Source organism: Schistocerca gregaria, chromosome 7 (genome assembly GCF_023897955.1).
Source record: "Schistocerca gregaria isolate iqSchGreg1 chromosome 7, iqSchGreg1.2, whole genome shotgun sequence".
NCBI lineage: Eukaryota > Metazoa > Arthropoda > Insecta > Orthoptera > Acrididae > Schistocerca > Schistocerca gregaria.
This window is the reverse complement of record NC_064926.1, coordinates 394209415-394233133: the sequence shown is the minus strand read 5'-3', so window position 1 is coordinate 394233133 and position 23719 is coordinate 394209415. Positions and strand designations below refer to the sequence as shown.

At 42.3% G+C, this 23719-nt stretch overlaps 1 protein-coding gene across 2 annotated transcripts in view; it reads right to left on the bottom strand.

Moving 5' to 3' along the window:
* Positions 1-23719, bottom strand: part of LOC126281242 (ubinuclein-1) — a 338292-nt gene that overhangs the window by 283910 nt on the left and 30663 nt on the right. For both annotated transcript variants that reach the window (XM_049980023.1, XM_049980024.1), the window contains exon 2: positions 3613-3732. In XM_049980023.1, coding sequence (XP_049835980.1) covers positions 3613-3732 — 120 coding nt within the window. The remainder of the gene's footprint in view (positions 1-3612; positions 3733-23719) is intronic.

Sequence of the window (23719 nt, the reverse complement as noted above, 5' to 3'; positions counted from 1 at the left end):
CAAAAAATGGCAAAACCAGAAAATGATTAAATTTGGGAGTATATTTGTCTTGGTAAAATAGAGTGAGCAACATTGCAAGAGCACAGGTTAATGCAAGCACGAGGTAAGCCATAGCAAATGTGGAATGCTGGTACTTTAACAACCAGGGTAACCACCAGAATGTTGAAAGCAAGCATGCGAACGTGCATGCATTGTGTTGTACAGGTGCCAGATGTCAGTTTCTGGGATGGAGTTACGTGCTTGTTGCACTCTGCTGGCCAGTGTTGTTTGTGGATGACTCTGGAGTTTTTCTCTGATAGTGTCTCACATGTGCTCAACTGGAGACAGATCTGCTAATCAAGCAGGCCAATGCAATATGTCAGCAGTCTGTAGGCATGTTGGGTTACAACAGCAGTATGAGGTTGAATGTTATGTTGGGAAACACCCCTGGAATGGTTTTCATGGTTGGCAGCACAATAGGTCAAATCTGTGGATTGATGTAAAAATTTTTAGTCAAGGTGTGTGGAATAAGCACAAGAGTGCTCCAGCTGTCATATGAAATAGCACCGCAGACAATAAGTCCAGGAGTAGGTCCAGTGTGTCAGCATGCAGATAGGTTGGCTGCAGTCCCTCAACTTGTCTCCTCTTAACACATGTTAATCACTAGCACCACAGAGAACAAGCTTTCATCAGAAAAAACAACAGACCTCCACAATGCTCTCCAATGAGCTCTCATTTGACACCACAGTAGTTGCAAACGGAGGTGGTTTTGGGTCAGTGGAATGCATGCTACAAGGCTATCTTGGAGCTGTCCCTGACGTAATTATTTGTAATAGTTTGTTGTGTCACTGTGGTGCCAACCAGTGCTCAAATTGCTGATATAGATGCAGTATGATGCACCAGAGTCATACGCCGAACACAGCGGTCTCTCGGCAGTGCCATGTGGCTGTCCGGAGTGCAGTCATATTGCAACAGTACATTCTCATGACCACCACTGCCAGCAATCATATACAGTGGGTATATTCCTCCCAAGACTTTCTGCAGTATCTAAGAAGAAAATTCCAGCTTCTTGTAGTCCTATCACAAGATCTCATTCAAACTATGCGAGGTTTTGATAATGGCATCTTTGTCACCTTAAAGGCATTCTTGATTAATAGCAACTCATCAGGTCCAATCTCTGAGGTATCTAATGCTCATGACTGTTACAGTGTGTATTTAAAGCAAACCTGATTTGCATCCTCATAATGGCACTACTAGCGCCACTGGTATGCGATTGGCATGAAATCTGAATAGACATCATCTTTCAGTTGTACAAACATGCCTACCAACCCTTGTTTATGTCGCATGACTCATTTTTGGTGTCACAATCTCCCCCCCCCCACCCAAATCTGTGTATATGTAGTGTACTTTTGGGGCAGGTGCTGAGTGGTATGTATAAAGTCTATCTCTATGTAATTTTAGGGTTTAGAACCTTCAGCCAATGAATCAAAGTACATTTTAAGGCCTCTCACTTGCTTAAGAAAGTGGGGGGTGGGGATTGGGGTAGGGGTAGGGGGCGCAGGCACAATTAATGCAACTTGGGGGAGAGGACAGCAAAAGGAAGAAAGGAAAAATATACTTTAAAAAATTTGAAGGAAGCCCAACAGCTGAGTAGACTGGTGTATACATGAAGCTCAAATAGAGCCAAAAGAAAAACCCTGAACGGCCTACAAACACCTCACCCTATTAATCACCAATTAATCTGCTAGGTCAAATCCTGTAACATCTCCCTCTAGAATGAGGGGTGTTGATTGCTATGTATAATGTTGACCTGTAAATAATTTTATAATTTATATATCACTGACAATTGATATATGAGGGCGAGTCAAATGAAAACCTTAAATTTGTAATAAAAAAATAGAAATTTCACGTCGTTATCCTGTAAGTTGGTAAGCGCACTACAAACACTGTGCAGAATGGCCTTTAGGTGGCAGCATAGTGCAGATGCACACATACCATCGCAGTATCAGTATAAAGATGGCCGCCCCACTTGTGACTTGCATCAGGGAAGAACAGCGTTCTGTTATTCAGTTTTTACATAGTGAAGGTGTGAAATATACTGAAACTCATCGACAAATGAAAGTTCAGTATGGTGATACATGTTTGTCACAGCAGCAAGTCTATAAATGGAGTAGGAAGTTAGCAAATGGTGTAACTTTAGTGGAAGATGTTCCTCGTCCAGATTAGGAACAACGAGTTCTGACTCCACAGAACATTGCAGCAGTTGAAGCTATAGTGAAGGAAAACCGCCGAGTGAAACTGAACAACATTGCAGCATGTATACAGATTAGTCATGGGTCAGCACACCACATTGCGCATGATATGCTCCAGTTTCACAAAGTGTCTGCAAGATGAGTGCCACAGCAGCTGACTCCTGAAATAAGATAACAACGTGTTGATGCTTGTGAAGAACTTTTTCGGTGCTTTGAACGAGAAGGTGATGGCTTCCTTGCAAGAATCGTTACTGGGAACGAAACCTGGGTTCACTTTCACCAACCGGAAATGAAGAGAGCGAGCCAGGAATGGCGCCATTCCTCATCACCAAAACCAAAGAAGTTTCGAACAGAACCATCAGCAGGGAAGGATATGCTGACACTCTTTAGGGATGAAAAAGGAGTCATTTTGGAGCATTGCATGCTTAGAGGGCCACTGTCACCAGAGCATAATACACAGGTCTCCTAAAAAATAATCTACGGCCTGCAATCAAATCAAAGTGACGTGGATTGCTGTCAGCAAGTGTCCTTTTGCAACATGACAATGCAAGGCCCCACACTGCCCGTACAACAGTTGCAACAATCACAGACGTGCATTTTGAGTGTCTTTCTCATCCACCATACTCACCAGACCTTGCCCCAAGTGATTTCCACATGTTTGGACCACTCAAAGACGCAATGGGAGGAAAGAAGTTCTGTTCTGATGAAGAGGTACGCCACGCGGTGCACGAGTGTTTGCATGGACTATCAAAAGAACCTTTTTCTAAAGGAATTTATGCACTTTGTAAGTGCTGGAGGACTTGCATGGAGGTTGGGGGAGATTATGTTGAAAATTGATACATCTTTGAACCACTTCTGCACAATAAATAATCTTTAAAAAAGTATATTTAAAGTTTTCATTTGACTCACCCTCGTAATATGTATGTATGATGGTAATTGTGGAATTGATTTTGTATAGTGCTTTATTTAGTGAAGTGCCATCCCAACCTGCTTCTTTCTTAAGGATTTACCCTTTTGACTCTTATGAAATGTATTTTTCCCAAATTTTTGAACTTTTAAGAATGGGGAATTTGTTACTTTGTGTACAAAACAGCTATCTGAATCACACTTATTAGCCAGCAAGATAGTCACTAAAACCTACATTTGTTTTTCCACATTGCTGAAACTTGGCTAAAACTTATTTCTCTCAGTTCCAGAAACTGTCTTATAATATTTTTGTACTATCTAATTAAGTAAATCTGTCATCCATTTCGTTACCTAGTAAATGTATCCAAAACATTTTTTGAAATATTATATGGTTCTGAAGAGTGCACATCTGCTTAGATATCTATATTTAATTGTACATTCCAATATTACATATATTAATGTGAAAGTAACTTACATATTTTTCTTCATACTTTCTTGCCAACTGTTTCAGTTCTTCCTCGTCATCGTCATTATCAGGAAATGGACTAGTTCCATTCACCTGATAGTCAGATTTAAGTTTCGTCTTCCTTTTCTTCTACAAAACAAATAACAAAGAAAATTTAATCTTTTGAGGGGAAAAAAACAGTATAGCCTAACGAACATATATTGTGTATTAATATCAGTGTAAGCTATGACAATTGGTTAATTGTACCAAAAGTAAATTTCACTCAAGAAAACTATAAAATTATGAAATATAATTGCTGGATAGTACTTCTGTACAGACAGTGAGATTTCAGTACAGCTGATAGGCATGTAACAAAAATGTACACTATCATAGCTTTTGGAACTATTAGTTCCTTCGTCGGTGAGGTGATAAAGATAGATCAGGGAAGGGTAAAAAGGACAAGCTCGAACCATGAGATAGACAAGTTATCTGTTGTGAACACTTTTCTTCCCTCATTGTCACAACAGGTGGGTCTTCCCCATCCTCAGGTCTGATAACTTGCCCTTCCCTTTTTACCCTTCGTTAACTTATCCCACCCTTCTCTGTGAGAAACTAACTACTAGGTTGTTTATTTTTATAAATGTGTATCAACATGTATGAAAAATTGGTCACATTAACAAGTACTATAAAGCAGTTATGGATCATAATCTAATGCTATGAGGGGGGAAAACTTTAAATGTGTACTCTATTTACAAATATCTTTATAAAATTTGTACCCAATCACTTATTATTAGAAAGATATCCAACATGTAAAAATAAAATTAAACTCTCTCCAATACATTCCCAAGACAGTAAACATTTCAAAATTTCTCAGAATCACATATAAAAACATTATCAGGTACATAAGAATTTGTTAAAGTATTAGAATATCCGTTTCACAAATACAGATGTGATTATTCCAAGACTGCGGAGACCTCTGGATAATGGATACTTCCTGGTAACTTTGAGCCACATGGTCTCTCACACAACACACCACACAACACACCACCACACAACACACCACCACACAACACACTATACTATACTGCACACTCACTATACTGCACACACACACACTATACTGACGACACACTTAAATGGTAATATATTTAGATATTTAGGAGTTTTCAACTTACATGATGATACGTGATGACGATTTTACTTGCAAGCTGTGGAAGAGTTTCCCCAAGTGAACTTCCCTGACTTCCAAACAAGTTCTAGAATTTTTCCCTGATGAATTTAGAGATCTCAAGGCTAAGTTGACAATCTGTCTTTGCAGCTACCACACGAGAAACAATAGTGCAGACGAGGAAATATCTAAAAAACCTTGCAAGCAGATAAGGTTTCCTGATGGGAGCAAAAATCTTAAGCACTAACATTAGCATCTTTTGTAATGAACTGTTTCTAGATGGAGAAAGCAACCCAAATGGTATGTGTGTTTCATTAAGACCACTGATGTTATTTTATTTCAATGAAACTAAATATATTTGGTGACAAAAATTGGAATTTCCTTGGAGATGCATGACAAATTTAAAATATCTCCACTGATTCCAGAAATAGCCTAAAAAAAAGAAAAAAAAAAAAAGAAAAAAAAAAAGAAAAAGTAGGCTTCTTAAAGAAGTGTATATGGTGGGGAAGAATTATGTAAACCAACACTGTATGTGACTGCCAATAAAATATTGGTTCTACTATTTCATTATTGTCGGCTATTACCCACTGTGTTTTACCCATTATTTTACAGGTATTTTGTGATTTTTCTTTCAAGAAATATATGAGCACATAGGGTGCAAATCAACAGCAACTGACTATTTTCTTCTTATTGTGCATACTTACTAAAAAACAAAATGTCTATAAAACACCACATTGTACAACATATTTGTGGTGAGACAGTTGCAATTCCTGAAATCCATAACCCATGGCCTCTGGCGTGATGGGAAGCATCGCAGTCCTGGGTCCATGGATAAACCATGAAAATTCACTGCATTATGCCACACACAAACAGACCCGGCCTGCAGGCAGATTGGTGAGACTATATTCAATTGGCATGCCCGCTCCACTACAGATACCAGCAGAAGTGGCCTGCAGTTTTGGCCCATTGTGGAAATCCAACTGTGTCGCCAACTAGTCATAAGCCACAGACAGCATGTTGATGAAATAAGTCCATGTTGATCAATCAGTGCAAAAGATAACTTTTTCAAATACTCTGAAATTCAACGATAATGAAGATAGGTAGCAACTCACCATAAATATGACTGCTGAGCTGCAGACAGGCACACAGAAAAGACAATCACACTCTCACAACTAAATATCCAGCCATAGCTTTTGTCTGAAAACAAGAGCGCTCGCACACATACACACACATTCACACGTCACTCAGATACGACCAATTTCAACATGAGCCAAGTCTCTGGCCAATGCATCTACAAGTATCTGAGAATCAGATCCAAACAAGCCAACCCTTATGCCTCCCCAACTCCTGTAGGCAGCTGTTAGATTAGTGGCAAGAAGTGGTGGCAGCACTAACTTCAAGCTGAAGCGGAGAAGCAGTAGCAATGAGAGAGTAGGAAAGCGGCGCATGTACTCAGCTGCGCCCAGTCAATGATGATGCACGAAGCCTCACAGAGCTACACCGATTAAAGAGGAATACAGCACATCACGAAGTCCATTGTGTATCATTGTATAACTTCTGGAAGATTAATTATGTTTCTCTTGAAGGCCCATTCCATTGCAGAGTTAAACTATTTTACTGTTGCTGATAAAAACATTCATGCATTCACAAGACACTACTCACACCCTAAGAAGCAGCAGTACTTTCAGCCAGAAAGGGAGGGGGGAGAAGGGAGGGGGGAGAAGGGAGGGGGGAGAAGGGAGGGGGGAGAAGGGAGGGGGGAGAAGGGAGGGGGGAGAAGGGAGGGGGGAGAAGGGAGGGGGGAGAAGGGAGGGGGGAGAAGGGAGGGGGGAGAAGGGAGGGGGGAGAAGGGAGGGGGGAGAAGGGAGGGGGGAGAAGGGAGGGGGGAGAAGGGAGGGGGGAGAAGGGAGGGGGGAGAAGGGAGGGGGGAGAAGGGAGGGGGGAGAAGGGAGGGGGGAGAAGGGAGGGGGGAGAAGGGAGGGGGGAGAAGGGAGGGGGGAGAAGGGAGGGGGGAGAAGGGAGGGGGGAGAAGGGAGGGGGGAGAAGGGAGGGGGGAGAAGGGAGGGGGGAGAAGGGAGGGGGGAGAAGGGAGGGGGGAGAAGGGAGGGGGGAGAAGGGAGGGGGGAGAAGGGAGGGGGGAGAAGGGAGGGGGGAGAAGGGAGGGGGGAGAAGGGAGGGGGGAGAAGGGAGGGGGGAGAAGGGAGGGGGGAGAAGGGAGGGGGGAGAAGGGAGGGGGGAGAAGGGAGGGGGGAGAAGGGAGGGGGGAGAAGGGAGGGGGGAGAAGGGAGGGGGGAGAAGGAAGGGGGGAGAAGGGAGGGGGGAGAAGGGAGGGGGGAGAAGGGAGGGGGGAGAAGGGAGGGGGAGAAGGGAGGGGGGAGAAGGGAGGGGGGAGAAGGGAGGGGGGAGGGATAAGGGTAGGAAGTGCAAAATGATAAAACAGGAATGGCTAGAGGAGAAATGCGAAGCTGCTTAAATATGCTTAACTGGGTAAGATGGATGCCTCTTGCAGGGAAATTAAAGAAACCTCAGGAGAACAGAAAATCGGCAGTATTAAAAGCTCAGGTGGCAAACCAACACTACGCAAAGAATAGAAGTCAAAGTATACAAGACAAAGAAACCTGCTGACAATGTTATAGGAAGTTAAGATGAAGCAGATGAAGATGAGCCTCGAGAAGAGTTCAATAGGAAATTGAAAATTCTGATTCAGGGAACCTCAGAATTATTGAAATATTTGAGAGAACAAACAATAACAAAATTATTCCATTAGGTATGGAAGATGGAAGATACAGATGAAAAATACCCTCCAACCTAGAGAACAACATAATTCTATATCCAAATAAGCCTGGTGCTGACAAATGTCCAATGGAAAGTTCCTCCCAGGCTCTAAGATACCCCTTATTTGCACATAAGAGAGTATTTTACTTAATTTCCAGTTTTGCTATTTCACATATGTGAAGTGAATATATCAGCACTAAAGTACATACGGCGTAAGGAACAAGCGAGCCATATGACAGTTTCTGAGGCAATGGGATGAGGTGTCGATGTAGAAATCGCTCGTGACATCAGCAAAGAGACATGTAGGGAAAGTACATTTATTCTGACATGATTCAAGTAATTGTTATAACTATTTGTTTTCAAAACTTGTCTTTTGCTACTCAGCCATTAGGAGTAGTCTAGGGGCCATAAATACTATATTCCAGTAATTTTAAAATGCCAGGAAATATTGATATTAATAAATAAATGAACAACTTTGGCATAACTGACGATGTACGATCTTATATAAATTATACCAACTATGCTCAAGATACAGACTGTGTGCCATAGTCAGCAGTCATTGATAGGATGCCTTGGGATCTAGTCATGCGTTATACGATCTAGTCATGCGGTAGACGATGCTCTTGAACCATTAATAATTAGCTAATAATCAGTGTGAACAACTTCATTTTACATCATTTCTTAAATAAATGCACCGTTACGGCATCATGTGTAAAAATTATTTACACATAAAACTACTTCCCACTTCATTATATTTTCAGAATCACACGACATTGGTATGGCTCTGCAAGTGGATATAAAACTACGAGAGTGTCTCCACGTAACAGGAATGAAGAATTCCCATGTAGCAGTTCACTAAGTCAGTTCAACAATGGAGAGCGAAAAAACTCCAGGAACTGCCGGACTTTGATCACCGTTGTGGTGGGAGTTCATGGTACCTGAAGATAGTGCATACAGGTTAATCTGACAGTACTTGGCGATGACTGATCTGCAGAAGCTAAATCAAACTTTCTACTGGGACACTGTCCACACCAGGGCTCATCTGACAGATGCCAGTTGCAAGCTGGATCTCGCAATGGTGAACTGAATCCAGTAGCTGTTAATGTTGAATGGACCACACTGACTCAAAAGACAGCTAACTATAATCCATTTGTGATAGGACTAGTGCTTTGAACAGAGGCAAGAAGGTGGAACAGTCCGTGCCCCAGATGGTGTGACTGAGGCAGCAGATTGTGAAGAGTTACAACTGACATATCTTTTTAATCTGATGAATGTGTGGTAGCCACATCAAATTAAGGCACTAAAAATAATGACTTCACTACATTGATGAATTCACTATAGATGTAAAATCTGGGATGTACATGAACAATTCTACATTGGCAGAAGTGGTTAACACATGTATTCATATTGGAAAATTAGAAGTAATGAGGGAAAGCTAAGGACTGTGCTATCCAGAAGGCACCTTGGGATTGCCGAGTACGAAAACTGCCCACATATAGACAGAGTGAGACCATAGGCCGCACAGCCTCTGCAAACCCATTAAAGCCTCTGCAAACCCATTAATCACTATCAGAAAAAGGGAAGATGGGCGAGGGCGACGGGGTAGGGGGGGGTAGAGGGCGAGGAAGGGGGGGAGAGGGCGAGGAAGGGGGGGAGAGGGCGAGGAAGGGGGGGGAGAGGGCGAGGAAGGGGGGGGAGAGGGCGAGGAAGGGGGGGGAGAGGGCGAGGAAGGGGGGGGAGAAGACACCAATTCAAAACTAAGATGGGGAGCGGGGACACCTCTTTAACACATGTACAGTGTAGTAAGGATATGGTAATGCAATAAGGTGTCCTAGGTTTTCCTTAACTCAGATGATATCTGTGAGTTTTGGTGATGGGCTTCATCCATTCTTACAGCAGACTCAGTTGTGGATGTACAATGGAGTACTGATCAATTTAATGGATCCTGACCACTTTCCACCCTATGGTCCAGTAAAGGAATCTGCAGCCTACACATTCACTGAACTATCTGAGCCTCTGATTCAGACTTTCCATTCATCCCTGATCAAACATCCACACATTGCTACAGATGGTGAGTTCCGCCTTCATCTTACAACTGAGACTGGTTGCCTTTAGCACTTGAGACAGTCACCAGAAATGAGACTTTTCCAGCTAAGGCAATACACAATATTAATACCAACATGAACAACCATCTACAGTTGGTCACATCCCATGCTCTTCAAGGCATCTGGAGGAACCCATTCCACATCTAGGCCGACACCCTTCTGTAAGCAACTAGATTTCCTTCCTTCCTTGGTAGACATATCCAAAATGGGCTCCACCACACACCTAAGATTGGAGCTCCCAACTACCAATAACCCCACCCTCTGTTAATGTCCACACGCAACAGGCCAAGAGACTCCCACTGAAACAGGTCAAAAAATTCAGGATTTTTATCACCCAAAGGCAGAACCTGAAATCTGTAACTCAGACAAACTGTGGAGGTCTTTCAACTGGTTCCTGGAAAGTCTTTTGCTGCTGCCACACCTCAAAACAATCACTCACTTGTGCTGATTTTCGGCACGATTGTGTTCAGTCCGCGAGTGTGGTATCGCTAGAGATAGTGAGGCGCCGAGTGGCCTTCTGGCGACGAGGAGAGGAGGGTTGGAGAGTACCGAGCGAGAAGGACAGAATGGTGGAGTGTTGGGGTCTGGTTGGTACAAATTGTGCATTAATAATTTTGGCACTCTGTGGTAATGAACTGATGGTAAAACGGAGATGCTTGGGAATTCAACGCTGCTGTGGAACGATAAGCCGTGGGCTCTGCAAATTGTATGGGCCAATTTACGGCAAGCTGTGGCTGATGTCATCTGTGGGTGTTTTGCCACGGCAGATGGAGACAGCGTGGGCCCAACCTGAACACGCTGTGCTGTAGCATGTTTGCTCACAGTAAGGATGTCATGATATTGGAGAAGAACGCAGTGGAATATGGTACGTGCATTAACCGTCAGTGACTTCTGCGGTGTTAGTTTACTTAACAGTGTGGAGATTGAGCAGTAACTGTCACTTTTCAATGGAATTTACAATTGTATAAAAGTGTGGCCAATGCCGAATGGGTGTTGTCATAAAGTTATTAGCCTATATTTTTATTTGTGAGCATAATTTTCTGTTATCAAGATTACTCATTGAACAGTTTTGAAATTGTCAGTTCTACGTAGTAGTTCACAGATTATAAATACTGGAATTTGGCAAATATGCTAACTGTGAGTATTGGATATGTTTTTATATCTGCGTGTAGATGAAAGTGAATTTTCAAGTTTGTAAGGCACCTTTCTACCGTTACAATTCCGTAATTTTTTTATTTGGTAGTGATGTTTGCTAATGTTATTGGTTGAGAATTTATTACCCAATTAATCAAAGGAACAGTTATTTAACCAGTCTTTCTATGAAGTGTTAGGACTTGTTTTTCAGTGAACTATTATTAATAAATTACATAAATCAGCATTTCTATGAAGCGTTTTAAGACTTCTTGTTCAGTGAACTATTATTAATAAATTACGTTGTGTAAGAAGTTATTGAGAGTACCCATCTCCATTAGCCAATTAATCATGGTCAGTTGGGAATGGGCACTGATTTAACATTAGGAGACTAGAGGCTGTTTGTTAAGTTGTGACAACGCTAATCCTGTTTTTTGTTCTTGCTGAAGTGTCTAGTCACCCCTCAATTAAATACTAATTCCGCACACACTTGATAATGAAAGATGCCAACCTTAGTGTAGGTGTGACAGGCCCTATCACAGTAGAGGACCAAATGGAGCACACACAGGATATTCTTGACATCCCTTGTATCCCCACGTCTCGCCACCCCACTATGATTCCCACTTAGGAACAGCCTTAAGCTGTCTAACCGAAGCCAGCATCTCCTGGATGCTGCTCGTGAAAGGTCTCCAATTCAGCTCACATCCAACACAATATTCACAGTCCCTTATCCACACTGACGACAGTGGAAATCTACACTACACAAACATGTGAGAAATTTAAGATTAAATTACAAAATTGCACACACAGAAAGCTAAATAAATAACTTTCTTCTACTTAAATGCTAGTAAGCCAACACACAAACAACCAATCTACTCTCCTGTCACTGCTTGACAGGAATTTGGTGCATGGCATTTGCAAGGCTGGCGATTCTATAGTTGCCCATTTCATACAAGTTCTTTTCCAGTTTCAAAACTGGGACGATCATGCTTTCCAAGTACTCGATTAAAAATACATCCTCATATCGGATACAATTGAAGATTGAAAGCAGTAACCAACAGTTAGATGCAGCATTCGATTGTGGGTACCATCAGGTCCCAACATTGTGTTGTGACCAAGAGACAGAGTTGAAGAGTCCGCATTTTCTGAAAGGAACAATGTATTGTTTCAGAAGTTTGGTAGTGTAGAACCAGTTTTTATCCTAAACCCATCTTTTGTGTAGAGGGTAAGTTGTGGGATGCAGTTGCTTGAGCATAGTGTGACGCAAAATGTTCTATAACAACAGTAGGGTCAGTGTGAGTGTTGCCATCTAAGATGATATTGGAAATACGGTTGCTAGTCGGTGATTGAGACAATGCAATTTGACCTACACCAGTGAACAAGAGCTGTGGTTCCAGTAATTTGCATGAACAACCACAAAATTCAAAAGGTCACGGTGGCAAAGTTTCTAGGCCTTTGCCTGCAAGAAAATCTAAAATGGAGTTCTCACATATCTTTGTTAAACACAGTATTCTCTAACTAAACATATACAATCAGAATGCTGTCCATCAATGCAACTTGTGAGACTGGACAAACTGTGTTTCTTTTCCAGATTCATTTGCAGTTAAGATACGGTGTTATCTTTTGGAGTGATTCTCATCATGCTTTAAGAACAATCAGCAAGCAAAAAGGTATAATCAGTATACCTTACATTTACACTTTATAAATTGTGTCATTTGTCAGAAGTATAATGAAGAAGGCGAAAATCTTTACCCCAACACTTATGTTGGTTAAAGAAAAATATTCATTCATACCTTCTCAGCACAACTGGGTGTCCAAACGGTGCCTATCAATCAGAAGCAGCCCTCTACAATAACCTGCCATGTAAACGCGTTCCGAAAACATGTTAAATCTTTTTATCAAGGAACTGGTTTTTACAGAATGAGTGATCATACGACTAACAAAATAACTGCTATGTTGTTATACTCTAAAACATTATCCAACATCTTTCTTGCACTGTATGTATAAGAGATTTACTGGACTAATAAGTAAGTAAATAAATATGATGACAATATATACAATATTCTCAACACTCTTTCTTCTAGTGTTTTACTAAGTAGAAGGCCCATGGGTGACACTTAAGAAGCTGGGGAGCCCACCTGTGATCTTTGATTGGCTTAGCGATTTCCCAAGCCCATCGTGGGACTAGTTTTGGATGAGACATTCCCAAAGAAAAGGGAATTGTTGATTCTGCTGCTTTTATGACAAACTGTTCTGTCCTGCAATTAGTCAACAATATTCTCTTGCAGAATAGTACTGGATGTCACTCAGCTTTCCTGAAGGTCCAGCATGGAGGACACTCAGTTGAGTAATTGTGTGAGAGGATTATGACAATCAGGGAATGATCACTCTTGCAGATGTCATCCCATACCCTCCATTGGATGGATGGGAGGGAGCTGAGGGTATAGATCGAGAGATAAATGACTGTACTGTGATTTCATCTCAAATCCTACAGTTCAAGAGTGAATGTGTCATATCGATATTTCAAAGTTTGCTGAAAAAATATATGTTGAAGTTCCATATGATATGTCTCCAAAACTAGAATATTTTGATTTTCTGGTCATTTGTTACACTGCAGCAGACGTCTCAAAGTGAGAGTATTTGTTTCCAATACATACTTCTTTCCCAATATTATGAAACATGATTAGAGTACATACAAACTTCTGAGAGTTTATTAAAAACTCTCAGAAGTTTGTATGAAGACTCTTAGTTTCTTGCCAATTTCAAAATTATGTTTCCAAAAGTATGAACAGTCACAGGATGTTAACAGTCTTGAGAAATGATAAAGTGGAAGGAGTGGTAACTGTCAGCTATAACATTAATGCATGAAAAAATCCGAAATTTATTTAGAAACAATCTTCTCCAAAACCACCATCCTAAGTGTTCTAAAAATTTCAAGGTACTTGATCAGTGTACTCAGGAAATGTACAATCAGAGTGGGGAATAACTTGTCTGTACAAAATGTGAGAAATTTTTTAGACTGACTGACTTTCAAGGTCAAAAAATCATGGACATTTAAATATTTAAATTGATTGCTGATTTTAAGTAAATGTCATGCAAAACTGGTATTTATGAGTCAAAATAATTACTTTACAACATTATATGTGAGTTGGAAAACAAGTCAATTTTGTCTGAAAGCATTTTAGAACATTTTTTTTCTTTTTATGATATTATTCGCAAATCATCATCATCATCATCATCATCATCATCATCATCATCATCATCATCATCATCATGTCTTGATTTTACTACTTCTTGACTTTCCATAAAGATTAAAATTGCTTACAGAGTAGCAATCAACACTGTCTGTTGAAAAGAGGTCACTTGTCTTTTTATCTGCTTCTCATTGAACTTTTATAGCAGAGCTGAATTTACACACGGAGAAAGATGATCCAATAAGAGCAGTACTTGGGAAATGGGAACTGCACACTGATGTTTTGATGATGGCCATTTGAAAGCATAAGCAGGAGCATGAGGTTAAAGGAAACTGTTCTATCTTGCAGCTCAGGACAGACACTTTTATCTGACCCACCCACCATTGATGGTCATACACACAATAAATGAAGTGGCTCACAGCAAAGTCTTCTAACATATACTGTAGCCTCTGCACTTCACACACAACGACATGCTGCATTTCATGGAGAACCATTCGTGCATTGTATGTACCACGCCAGGATGCAACCCAGTAGTGACTTGATTGAATTCCTACCACAGACTTCATAGCAGACCACTCTTCTCTCTTTTCTAAACATAATTTCCTTAACGTACTTTCATTTAAAATTAAGAGTTACTGATGTTTATAGGGTGTGTACAAATCCAGTAGCATCTCTTATTGCATTTAAAGCTTTGTGCTGGAGATTAAACCTTGCTGCAATATGTTTACAGATACCTCCTACCCCATCACATGCACTTTCTACATGGCCTGTTGCTGAAAATATCCATTTTTTTTGTCTTAATTACTGTGCTACATTGTTGACCAAGCTCATAAAGCTGAAAGTGGTTTTTAAAATGATATGCTGCACCATCATTCACATACATATGTTTAGGAAATTATCATGCTGACAGAGTAGCATGCATGAGCACAGTCATGAATGAGATCATCACTGACAATAGCAAAACAGTGTGATGTTCCAAGGAAGTGAGCAACATGTGTTAATACTGATACCTGCCATGTGTGCCAGCGGTAACTTTGAATTTCTTTCTGCAAGACAACACACCAGTTCTCAGCAAAATCGAAATGAAGAACTAATGTGCCAGTATTCTGTGATGTGACTGATTTTACTTCTGCTATGGCCTGTCATGAATCCACTGGATATGACCCAATGCCTAATTGTTCTAACAAACTTCTTCGGCTCTACTATTTTCTTCACCAACTCTCCTCCCTCCCACAATGCATAGGTTACGTTACTGTCAGTATCCTAAATGTGTAATGCTTCAACAGTTATCACTTCAGCACCAGGACACATCGCACACTACTGCAATCAAAATTTATCATGTGGCTCTTGACATACACACAAAAGCATCAAGTCCATCTTTGTGTACTTATTTCCTGTGACACTGCTTATGACAAAACAAACAAGTTTCAAATTAGTGCAGTAAATACATATGCATACTTTCTTCACTGGCTGACATTTTACTCATTTTGGCCACGAGGAGTAGAATTTTGTGAGACCAGTTTTTAAATTTGGGTTCTCCTTTTTCATTAGGACAAATGCTTTTCTTATTGATCTTGTCATGTGGCTTTTTAGATTTTTCACCATTTTCATTAGCAGAGATAACATCAGTCTGGTTAAGACTTTGCCTGATGAAATCTTTCTCATCACTTAGGTAATATTCCAGAGCAACAGAGATACCCACAGTAAGCATCTGGACATGCCCAAATAGCTTTCTCATTATTTTACGAGCTTTTAAAAAAGTGGAGGAAGTGGGTACGTATTTCTGTATCTGCTGCTTGGAGTAGGTACCTGGTATTGATTGACTGATTGATTGATTGATTGAGAAGGGTTATGGGACCAAATGGTGAGGTCAACAGTGTCACCATTCCAAAGTTACTCACAGAAGAGAGTCCCCTAAAAGTGGACGGATCCAATCTGGGGACTCAAATCATAAAATAATGAACATTAAACCCACACATTAAAAGGCATAAATGGTAAAATCAAATCTAAAAACTGGAAAGAAGGAGGCGGTCATAGGATCACAGACTGAGAAGACTGGAAAAGAAGGCTCAAATACAACCAACCTGCCCCTGCTCCACGACTGAAGTAGAACCTTATATCTGGAGGGGGGAAAAAAAAACACACACACACACACACACACACACACACACTTTCATGGAGGAAACTGAGGACCAGTTCAACCATCTGTGGATCATCTGTTAATATTAAATTTAAGGAATCGGGAAGACTATACTTAACATGAACGGCTGAAAGAAGGGGACATTCCACCAATATGTGGGATATCTTCAATCTGGCTCCACAACCATATTGTGGAGGTGGGTCATTACATAGGAGGAAACAATGGGTGAGCCAGGTGTGATCAATGCATAAATGACATAAAACAATGGACTCCTTCCGAGAGAAGCAGAAGGAAAAACACCAAACTGCAGTAGACTCCTTGATTGTGCATAGTTTATTACTATGAGCGGTAGTGCTCCAGATGGCATTCCACTTTTGGGCAAAGATAGATTTGACATAGATCTGCATATCTGCAGCTGGAATCATGAACGGAAAAGGTGTTAAGTATCTGCTTCTCTAGCCAAATGGTCAGCCAGTTCATTCCCTGGGATGCCACATGACTTGGGACCCAGAGAAAGACAACTGAACATGTGGCACGCTCAAGGGCAGAGAGAAGGTCATGGATAGCAGGCCCAAACGAGAGTAGCATCAGTCCATAGCCTGCACGCTGTGCACAGAGTCTGAACAAATTAAAACATTGTGTAGGGAGGCCTGAGAACCAAAAATGAGAGCCCTGTGAATGGATAGAAGCTCTGCTGTGAACACACTACATGATCCCGGCAATAAATGGTGCTCGAGGCCAGGAGGAGATGTGAAAAGTGTATCCCACCTTATCGATTGTCTTAGAAACATCAGTGTAAAAGATGGTGGCACCCTGGAACTCTGTCAATCCTGTGGTTTTCAGACGTCTCATATGTGCCATCCTTGCAGAGATCTTAGGGCCCAGGAATAGATCAGTCCTAATCTGTGGTCTAAACACCATCCACAGAGGGAGGTGAGGGGGAGGCTGCAGTCGAGTGAGTGGAAATGAGAGATCCCAACAGGGGGAAGTAGTGAGAGACACGCCAACCAGCAATCCCAGCTCTGGGCAGGTGTCAGGAGGGAGACATCCCTCATTGGCAAAGAGCACAGGATGCATAGGATGGTCAGGGTATTTATGAATGGCTGTTATGTAAGAAACAAGGAGTTGGCTCTGTCGTATGTGGAGAGGGGCAATCCCCACTTCTGTGACGAGACTATCAATGGGACGAGTGTGAAAGGCACTAATAGCCAGACGCATCCCACAAGATGGACAGGGTGAAGCAGTTTCAAAGTGGAAGGAGGTGCTGAGCCATAAACCTGACTACCATAATCTAGTCCAGACAAGACCAGAGCACAGTAAAGATGGAGAAGAGTGGAACGGTCTGCACCCCAAGATGTGTGGGCCAGGAGACGGAAAGCATTAAGCTTCTACATACATGTTGTCTTTAGGTGGTGAATGTGTGGCATCCATGTCCACCTGTTATCAAAACTAAGGCCCAAGAATGGGACTGAACTACAACGTAGAGGAGCTGGTCACCTAAATAAAGTTCTGGATCGCGTTGTACTGCAGTTCAATGACAAAAATGCATAACCCATGTTTTGGAGGGAGAAAACTGGAAGCCATGGGAGGTGGCCCATGCAGATGCATGTCGGATGGCTCCTTGGAGCTGGCACTCAGCAGATGCTACCGAATGAGAGATACACCAGATGCAAAAGTCGTCAATGTAAACTGCCAGGGTAACCATACGTCAAACAAAGGTCAATAGCCCATTGATGGTAATAAGGAAGAGTGTGACACTTAGCACAGAACCCCATGGGGTACCATACTCCTGAATCTGAAGGGGTGCTGAGTGAAGCGCAAACTCGAACCCAGAAGAGCCTGAGAGATAAAAACTCGTGGATAAAAATCTGAAGGGAACCACAGAAGCCTCTCGTGGAGGGTAACTAAGATATGATGGTTCTAAGCACGTATGTCTTGCAAGCTCAAAAAAGACTGTGACTAGGTTCCAGTGGTGAGTAAAAGCCTGTTGGATGCTGTTTCCTATCTGAGTAAATGGTCAGTTGGAGAGCATCCTGCCCGGAAGCCATACTGATACTGGTACGAAAGGCCCCGAGATTTGAGTACCCAACATAATCTGAAACTGAGCATCCTCTCTAACAGTTTACAAAGTACATTCGTCAGGTTAATTGGGTGGTTTCTGTCAAGAGACGTTAGGTTCTTCCCAGGCTTAAAGGCGGGGATAACTATATTGTCTCGTCATTGTGACAGAAAAGCACCTGCAAGCCAAATGAGGCTGAAGACCCTGAGGAAATGTTGCCTCTGTAGCATGTCCAAGTGTTGGATCATCTGGCTGTGGATGGAATCCGGGCCGAGAGCCTTGTCTCTGGAAGACTTAAGAGTCTGCAAGAATTCCCATTCCGTGAAGGGTGCTTTATAGGGCTAAGCGTGGTGCGAGACGAAACAGAGGGGGGTCTGTGAAACTCACCGGAGAAAGGTAGCAGAATAGGAAGAGGATGCCAATGCTGTTGCAAAGTGTGTCACGAGGTATTCCGCAAGGACCAATGGATCAGTGCACAGAGCGCCTTTGAGGTGAAGACCCTGGACAGTTGACTGTCGCTGGTGGCTCAGAAGGCTACAGAGCTTGAACCAGACCTCCAAGATGAAGAGGTATATGTCCCCAGGGAGGAAACATAGCACTTCAAGCATTCCTTTTTATTCCACTTAATAAGGAAACGAGCCTTAGCACACAGACCCTTAAAAGCAAGGAGGTTGGTCTGTAAAGTGTGTCACTTTAATTGCTGCAGCACCCATTGGCAACAGCGACATCCTTAGTCCATCACAAAACCAGTCGATGATGAAGGGGACCTTTGGATACAGTGACAGCAGCATGAAGAATAGTGGCAGAGACTCCTTGCATGACTACATGACTACATCAATGGAATTCGAGAGGGAGGTGTCAAAGTGCACAACAGACATATATAAAGGCCGATTCGCACTGCGGAATGCCCAGTGTGTGTGTGTGTGTGGGGGGGGATCTGCCTGCCTGTTGGCAGCAAGGGAACGATAGTATCACTGGAAAGTTATCACTATCACGAAGGTCACCATGGGATGACCAATGTAGGGAAGCCACGAGAGCAGGGGAGGAGATCATGAGATCAATAGCAGAGAAGGTGCCATGAGCAGCAATGAAGTGGATAGGGGAACCATCATTGAGGACACACAAATCGAGGTCTGTGGTAAGTTGGTCAGTTGAGAGACCCCTACCCATTGAAGTGACACTCCTCCATATTGGGTGTTGGGCACTGAAGTCCCCAAGGAGGAGAAACAGAGGCAGGAGTTGCTGAATTAGGGTAGACAGTTCAAAGTAAGGAAGTGGGCTACATGGAGGGAGATAGACATTGCAAATGGTGATTGCTGGAGTCATTTGCACTCTAACCACTATTGCTTCCAATTTGGTACGTAGGGGGATGCAGCCACTAAAGACATCTGAACAAACCAAAGTGCAGGCCCCACCAAATGCTACCCCAGAGCAAGCACGGTTACAACAGAACACCCAATAACCAAGAGATATTGGCGAGTGGTCATCGTGGAAATGTGTTTCTTGAGAACAAGACAGAATGCAGAATAAGAGAGAGGAGACATGACATTGCATTTTCAGTGGGTGACGACAGTAACCGTTGCAATTCCACTGGAGGATCGTGTGGTGAGAGTCTGAGTTAGACATAAAGAAACAGAGGAAGGAGGTCAGGTCACCAATACAGACATCCATAAATAATATATCAGACTGACTGCGAGGGGGGAGATGGCACCTCCAGGAGCAGTCGGGATGCCTTGTCTTGGGATTTATGTTTCTCCTCCTCCTCCTCCTCCTCCCTCAGAGGGGTAGGAAGGTAGGGCACTGAGGGAGTACAGGCGTCTGCAAGATCTGGAACCAAAAGATAGCGGGCAATCTTGGGAGACACAGACAATGTGTCTCGTGGTCGTAGGAGTCTTCTGGCCTGACAGACACTGGGGAAAGGGGTCCCGGGAGGGAGCACGATCACTGGCAGGTGCCAAATAAGGGGTCACTTCTTTGATCGGGGAAGGGGAGCAGCTCCCTGACAGGAGGTAATGGGAACTTCAGGGGAAGGGAGGGGAGAGGGGGATGGGGCTGGGGTAAGGAAGAAGTAGGAGGAGGAAATGAAATAACAGAAGCAAAAGTTTAAGATAGTGACACCGGATGGAGTCTCTCATACTTTTGGTGAGCCTCAGCATAAGACAGGTGATCTAGGGATTTTTATTCTTGGATTTTCTTTTCTCTCTTTTAAGCCAGGCAATCCGCCGAGCAAGGGGAGTGGTGGTGAGCACACTGACACACAAAGAGGTTTCCTTCATGGAGTGGGTGTCCACAGTCACCACACAGTGGGTCCATCTTAAGGCGGGAAGACGTATTCCCAAAACACAAGCACCGAAAGCACCGCGTAAGTGGAGGGACGTACGGCTTAACATCATGTCTGTAGCACATACCTTGACCTCCTCTGGGACAGTATCCTCCTTGAAAGCTAGAATGAAGGCCCCAGTATTGGTGCACTTGTCTTTGCAACTCTTCTACACATGTCAAACAAAATGAATGCCACGCCACTCCAGATTAGCCCGGAGTTCCTCATCAGTTTGCAGGATGAGGTCCCTATATATAATCACTCCTTGGACCATATTCAGAGATTGGCGAGGCGTAATAGACACCAGGACATTGCCAAGACAGTCACAGTCACAGGCACGAGGAGCTGCAGGTTGGGTGGCAGAAGAAGCTCTGATCAACAGGGAGCATGACAGCATCTTACTAAGGCATTCCACTTCACCTAACTTGTCCTTGATATTTTCCACGAAAAACAATGGCTACGTGGCGGTGAATGAGTCCACATCTGTCCTCGTAGAGACAAGGTAAGAGGGAAAGGGTTTCATCCCAAGATGGTGAGCCTGGCCCTCCTCCCATGGGGATAGCCAGGGAAGGGAAGGTTGGCGGGTCATACAAAGCAGCATTCAATGATCTTTCACCATCCAGAGAGGTAGCCACATTAAGGGCCATCTGGCACGGCAACTGTTGCCAGGAGTTTTGATGCTCCATGAAAATAAGCAACAACTCCTTGTCATATATGGGGAGTGTAATGTGATCCCTACCTATGTTGTCAGAGGGCTCAGCCATATGGGTACATAACAGCCCCACCACATGGACTGGCTTCGTGTTGGTGACCTAGCAGGATAGAAGGGGGCTACAACATGGAAGGAAGAGAAGGAAAGGGGGAGAGAAATCCACACTTTAGATGCTAGGGAGGGAGTTCTTCCCCACGTGGTTCACACTAAAAACAGCAAATTTTGAAGTGGAGGTCAAACCTCAAGTGGGGACCTAAACACCAAAAAGGATGAAAGAACAGGCAAAAGGAACAAAACTGCAACCAATACAGGAAACCAGGTGGATAGCCAGGTCAACATAAATCAGAACAGCAAGAGAGGGGAAGAAGGGGGCAAAGGGGAAGGAGTGAGGATGAGGGGGGGAGGGGGGACTCGCAGGGTGAAGGAAATGCAACCAGGGAAGGAAGAATTAACTGCAATAGCTCGGGAACCCATGTGTGCCACGCAAGAATTAGCGAAAAAACCATGAGGTCCCTCGGGGGAGCGACACGGTATCAGTGTCAGTAATTGTACCTTCTCAGTGTAGGTGGCTGCTGATATAACAGTATTTAGATTTTGAAACAACACATCACATTTTGTGCACATATCACTATCTTTAGGTTGTGCACATATCACTATCTTCAGGTTCTGCACCAAGTGCATCTACATTACAAACTTCACAAAGTTTTGAAGATGTTGCTTGTGTAAAACATTGTTTCAATTTCTTCCACTTCTCTTTCTACATACTGTTTTCTTCTTGAGCTTCTTACCTTTCCTGGATATTTAAGGAGGGATATAGTAGGGGCTACAGAAGAAATGCTAACATTCAATGCATCAACAACTTCACACTCAGGAATATAAACGTCTGCACTGTCTTCAGCTTCACATTTGGGTGATGGTGATCATTCAGGTGGGTTGTCGCTAAATTTCTTCTTTTAGTGAAGTGTTTTTGACAGATTTCCACCTGTGAAGGGTTTTCCACTTTTCTTAAACACCACCTTGTTGTGTCTTTTTGCATAGTTCACATACCTTACTCTTTCACTACTGTATTTCCTCATTGACATTGGGTCTAACAAAAAGTTCAAATCAAACACAAAACAGAATGGCTTATGTGGAAGTTCTCAGTCGTTTGTTACAAACAGAAGAGCACTGGAAATGGTGTTGCCAACATGCATACTTTACACTAGTAATTCAGTGGTGCGAAGCATGCAGGATGTTGAAAATTTTTTAACACTTTAGCAGAAAAATATTACCTACTGCGTTTGCACTGACTACTAACATATTAACCAAACAATATTTTGTGTAATTCTTAAAAGTTTTCAGATGGGGTTTTTCAAGTAATAATTCATAGAAACTAGTAAAAATGCATTTTTTTAAAATTTTTAGTAATAAATATTGAAATACGGACACCTGGAGTAGAGAAGATACTGTTTATAATTACATCAGTAGTATCTGGTAATATTACAGAAAAGATAGCGCTCTGTGACAATCCAAACTCAGAAAAAATAATAATAATTTTAAGTTGAAAAATTAACTTAAACTTCGTATTTTCATCTTAAATTTGTAAGTCAAAGGAAGCCCATAAATGTGTAAGTGTCAACTAAATTTCAATACGCTAAGAGAGACCTTTAATGCAGAACATCTGCCCTGTCTCCAGTACTATTGGTTTATTAGTTATATTTTTTGTTCACTACTGTTTTAAGAGTTATTTACAAAATACACATTTTTCAAAGGGCAACGCCGTTTACAAAAATTAAGATAGAAAGTAAATACTATGGTGAATACCAATTTTCCTTCTCACAATACTGTTACATTCCGATTTTCCATTGTTTGAGAGATCTAATACATATTTTTCCCAGAGAAATTCATGACTGCAAGTTGACTTGACCTGTATGATGAGAGAGAAAATCATCCTATATACTTTCCGCATACTGCAGTAAAATTAGTTGGCGTACCACTATTTAGTAAATGTAAATCATGTTCTGTGGTTACTTGTTCAATGACAGTATTTCTGTTAGATGATGTTCTGTTGGATGTTGTATCACCCCTCCCACCTTCAATAGGTTGAGGGCATTGGAATAGCCCAGGAGGAGAAAATGAGGTGGTAGTTGATGGATGCAGTCAAATATCTCCTGATTTGTCAGTTCTGTCTGGAGCGAGTAGGTATTACAGGGAGTAAAATCCGTAGTTGTCCAAATGCGAACAGCCACTGTCTTTAACGCTATATACTTCTTCAATAAGAATGTTCACAAGCGCCAATGCACAAACACACACACACACACACACACACACACACACACACACACAAAACCTGATGCTCTTTCAATGCCAACACTGTTTTTGAAACAGGCTTGGTTATTACGTAGGTTAGGGTATATGTTTCAAAAAATTGGGTTTCTGAAATCTGTATGTGTTGCTGGATAAAAGGAAGTGGTCCGAGGTCCACCAAGTGGTGAAAATAAATACTGCAGTTACATTGGATGATGATTGTAGGGGACCCAATAGCGGTGGGAAG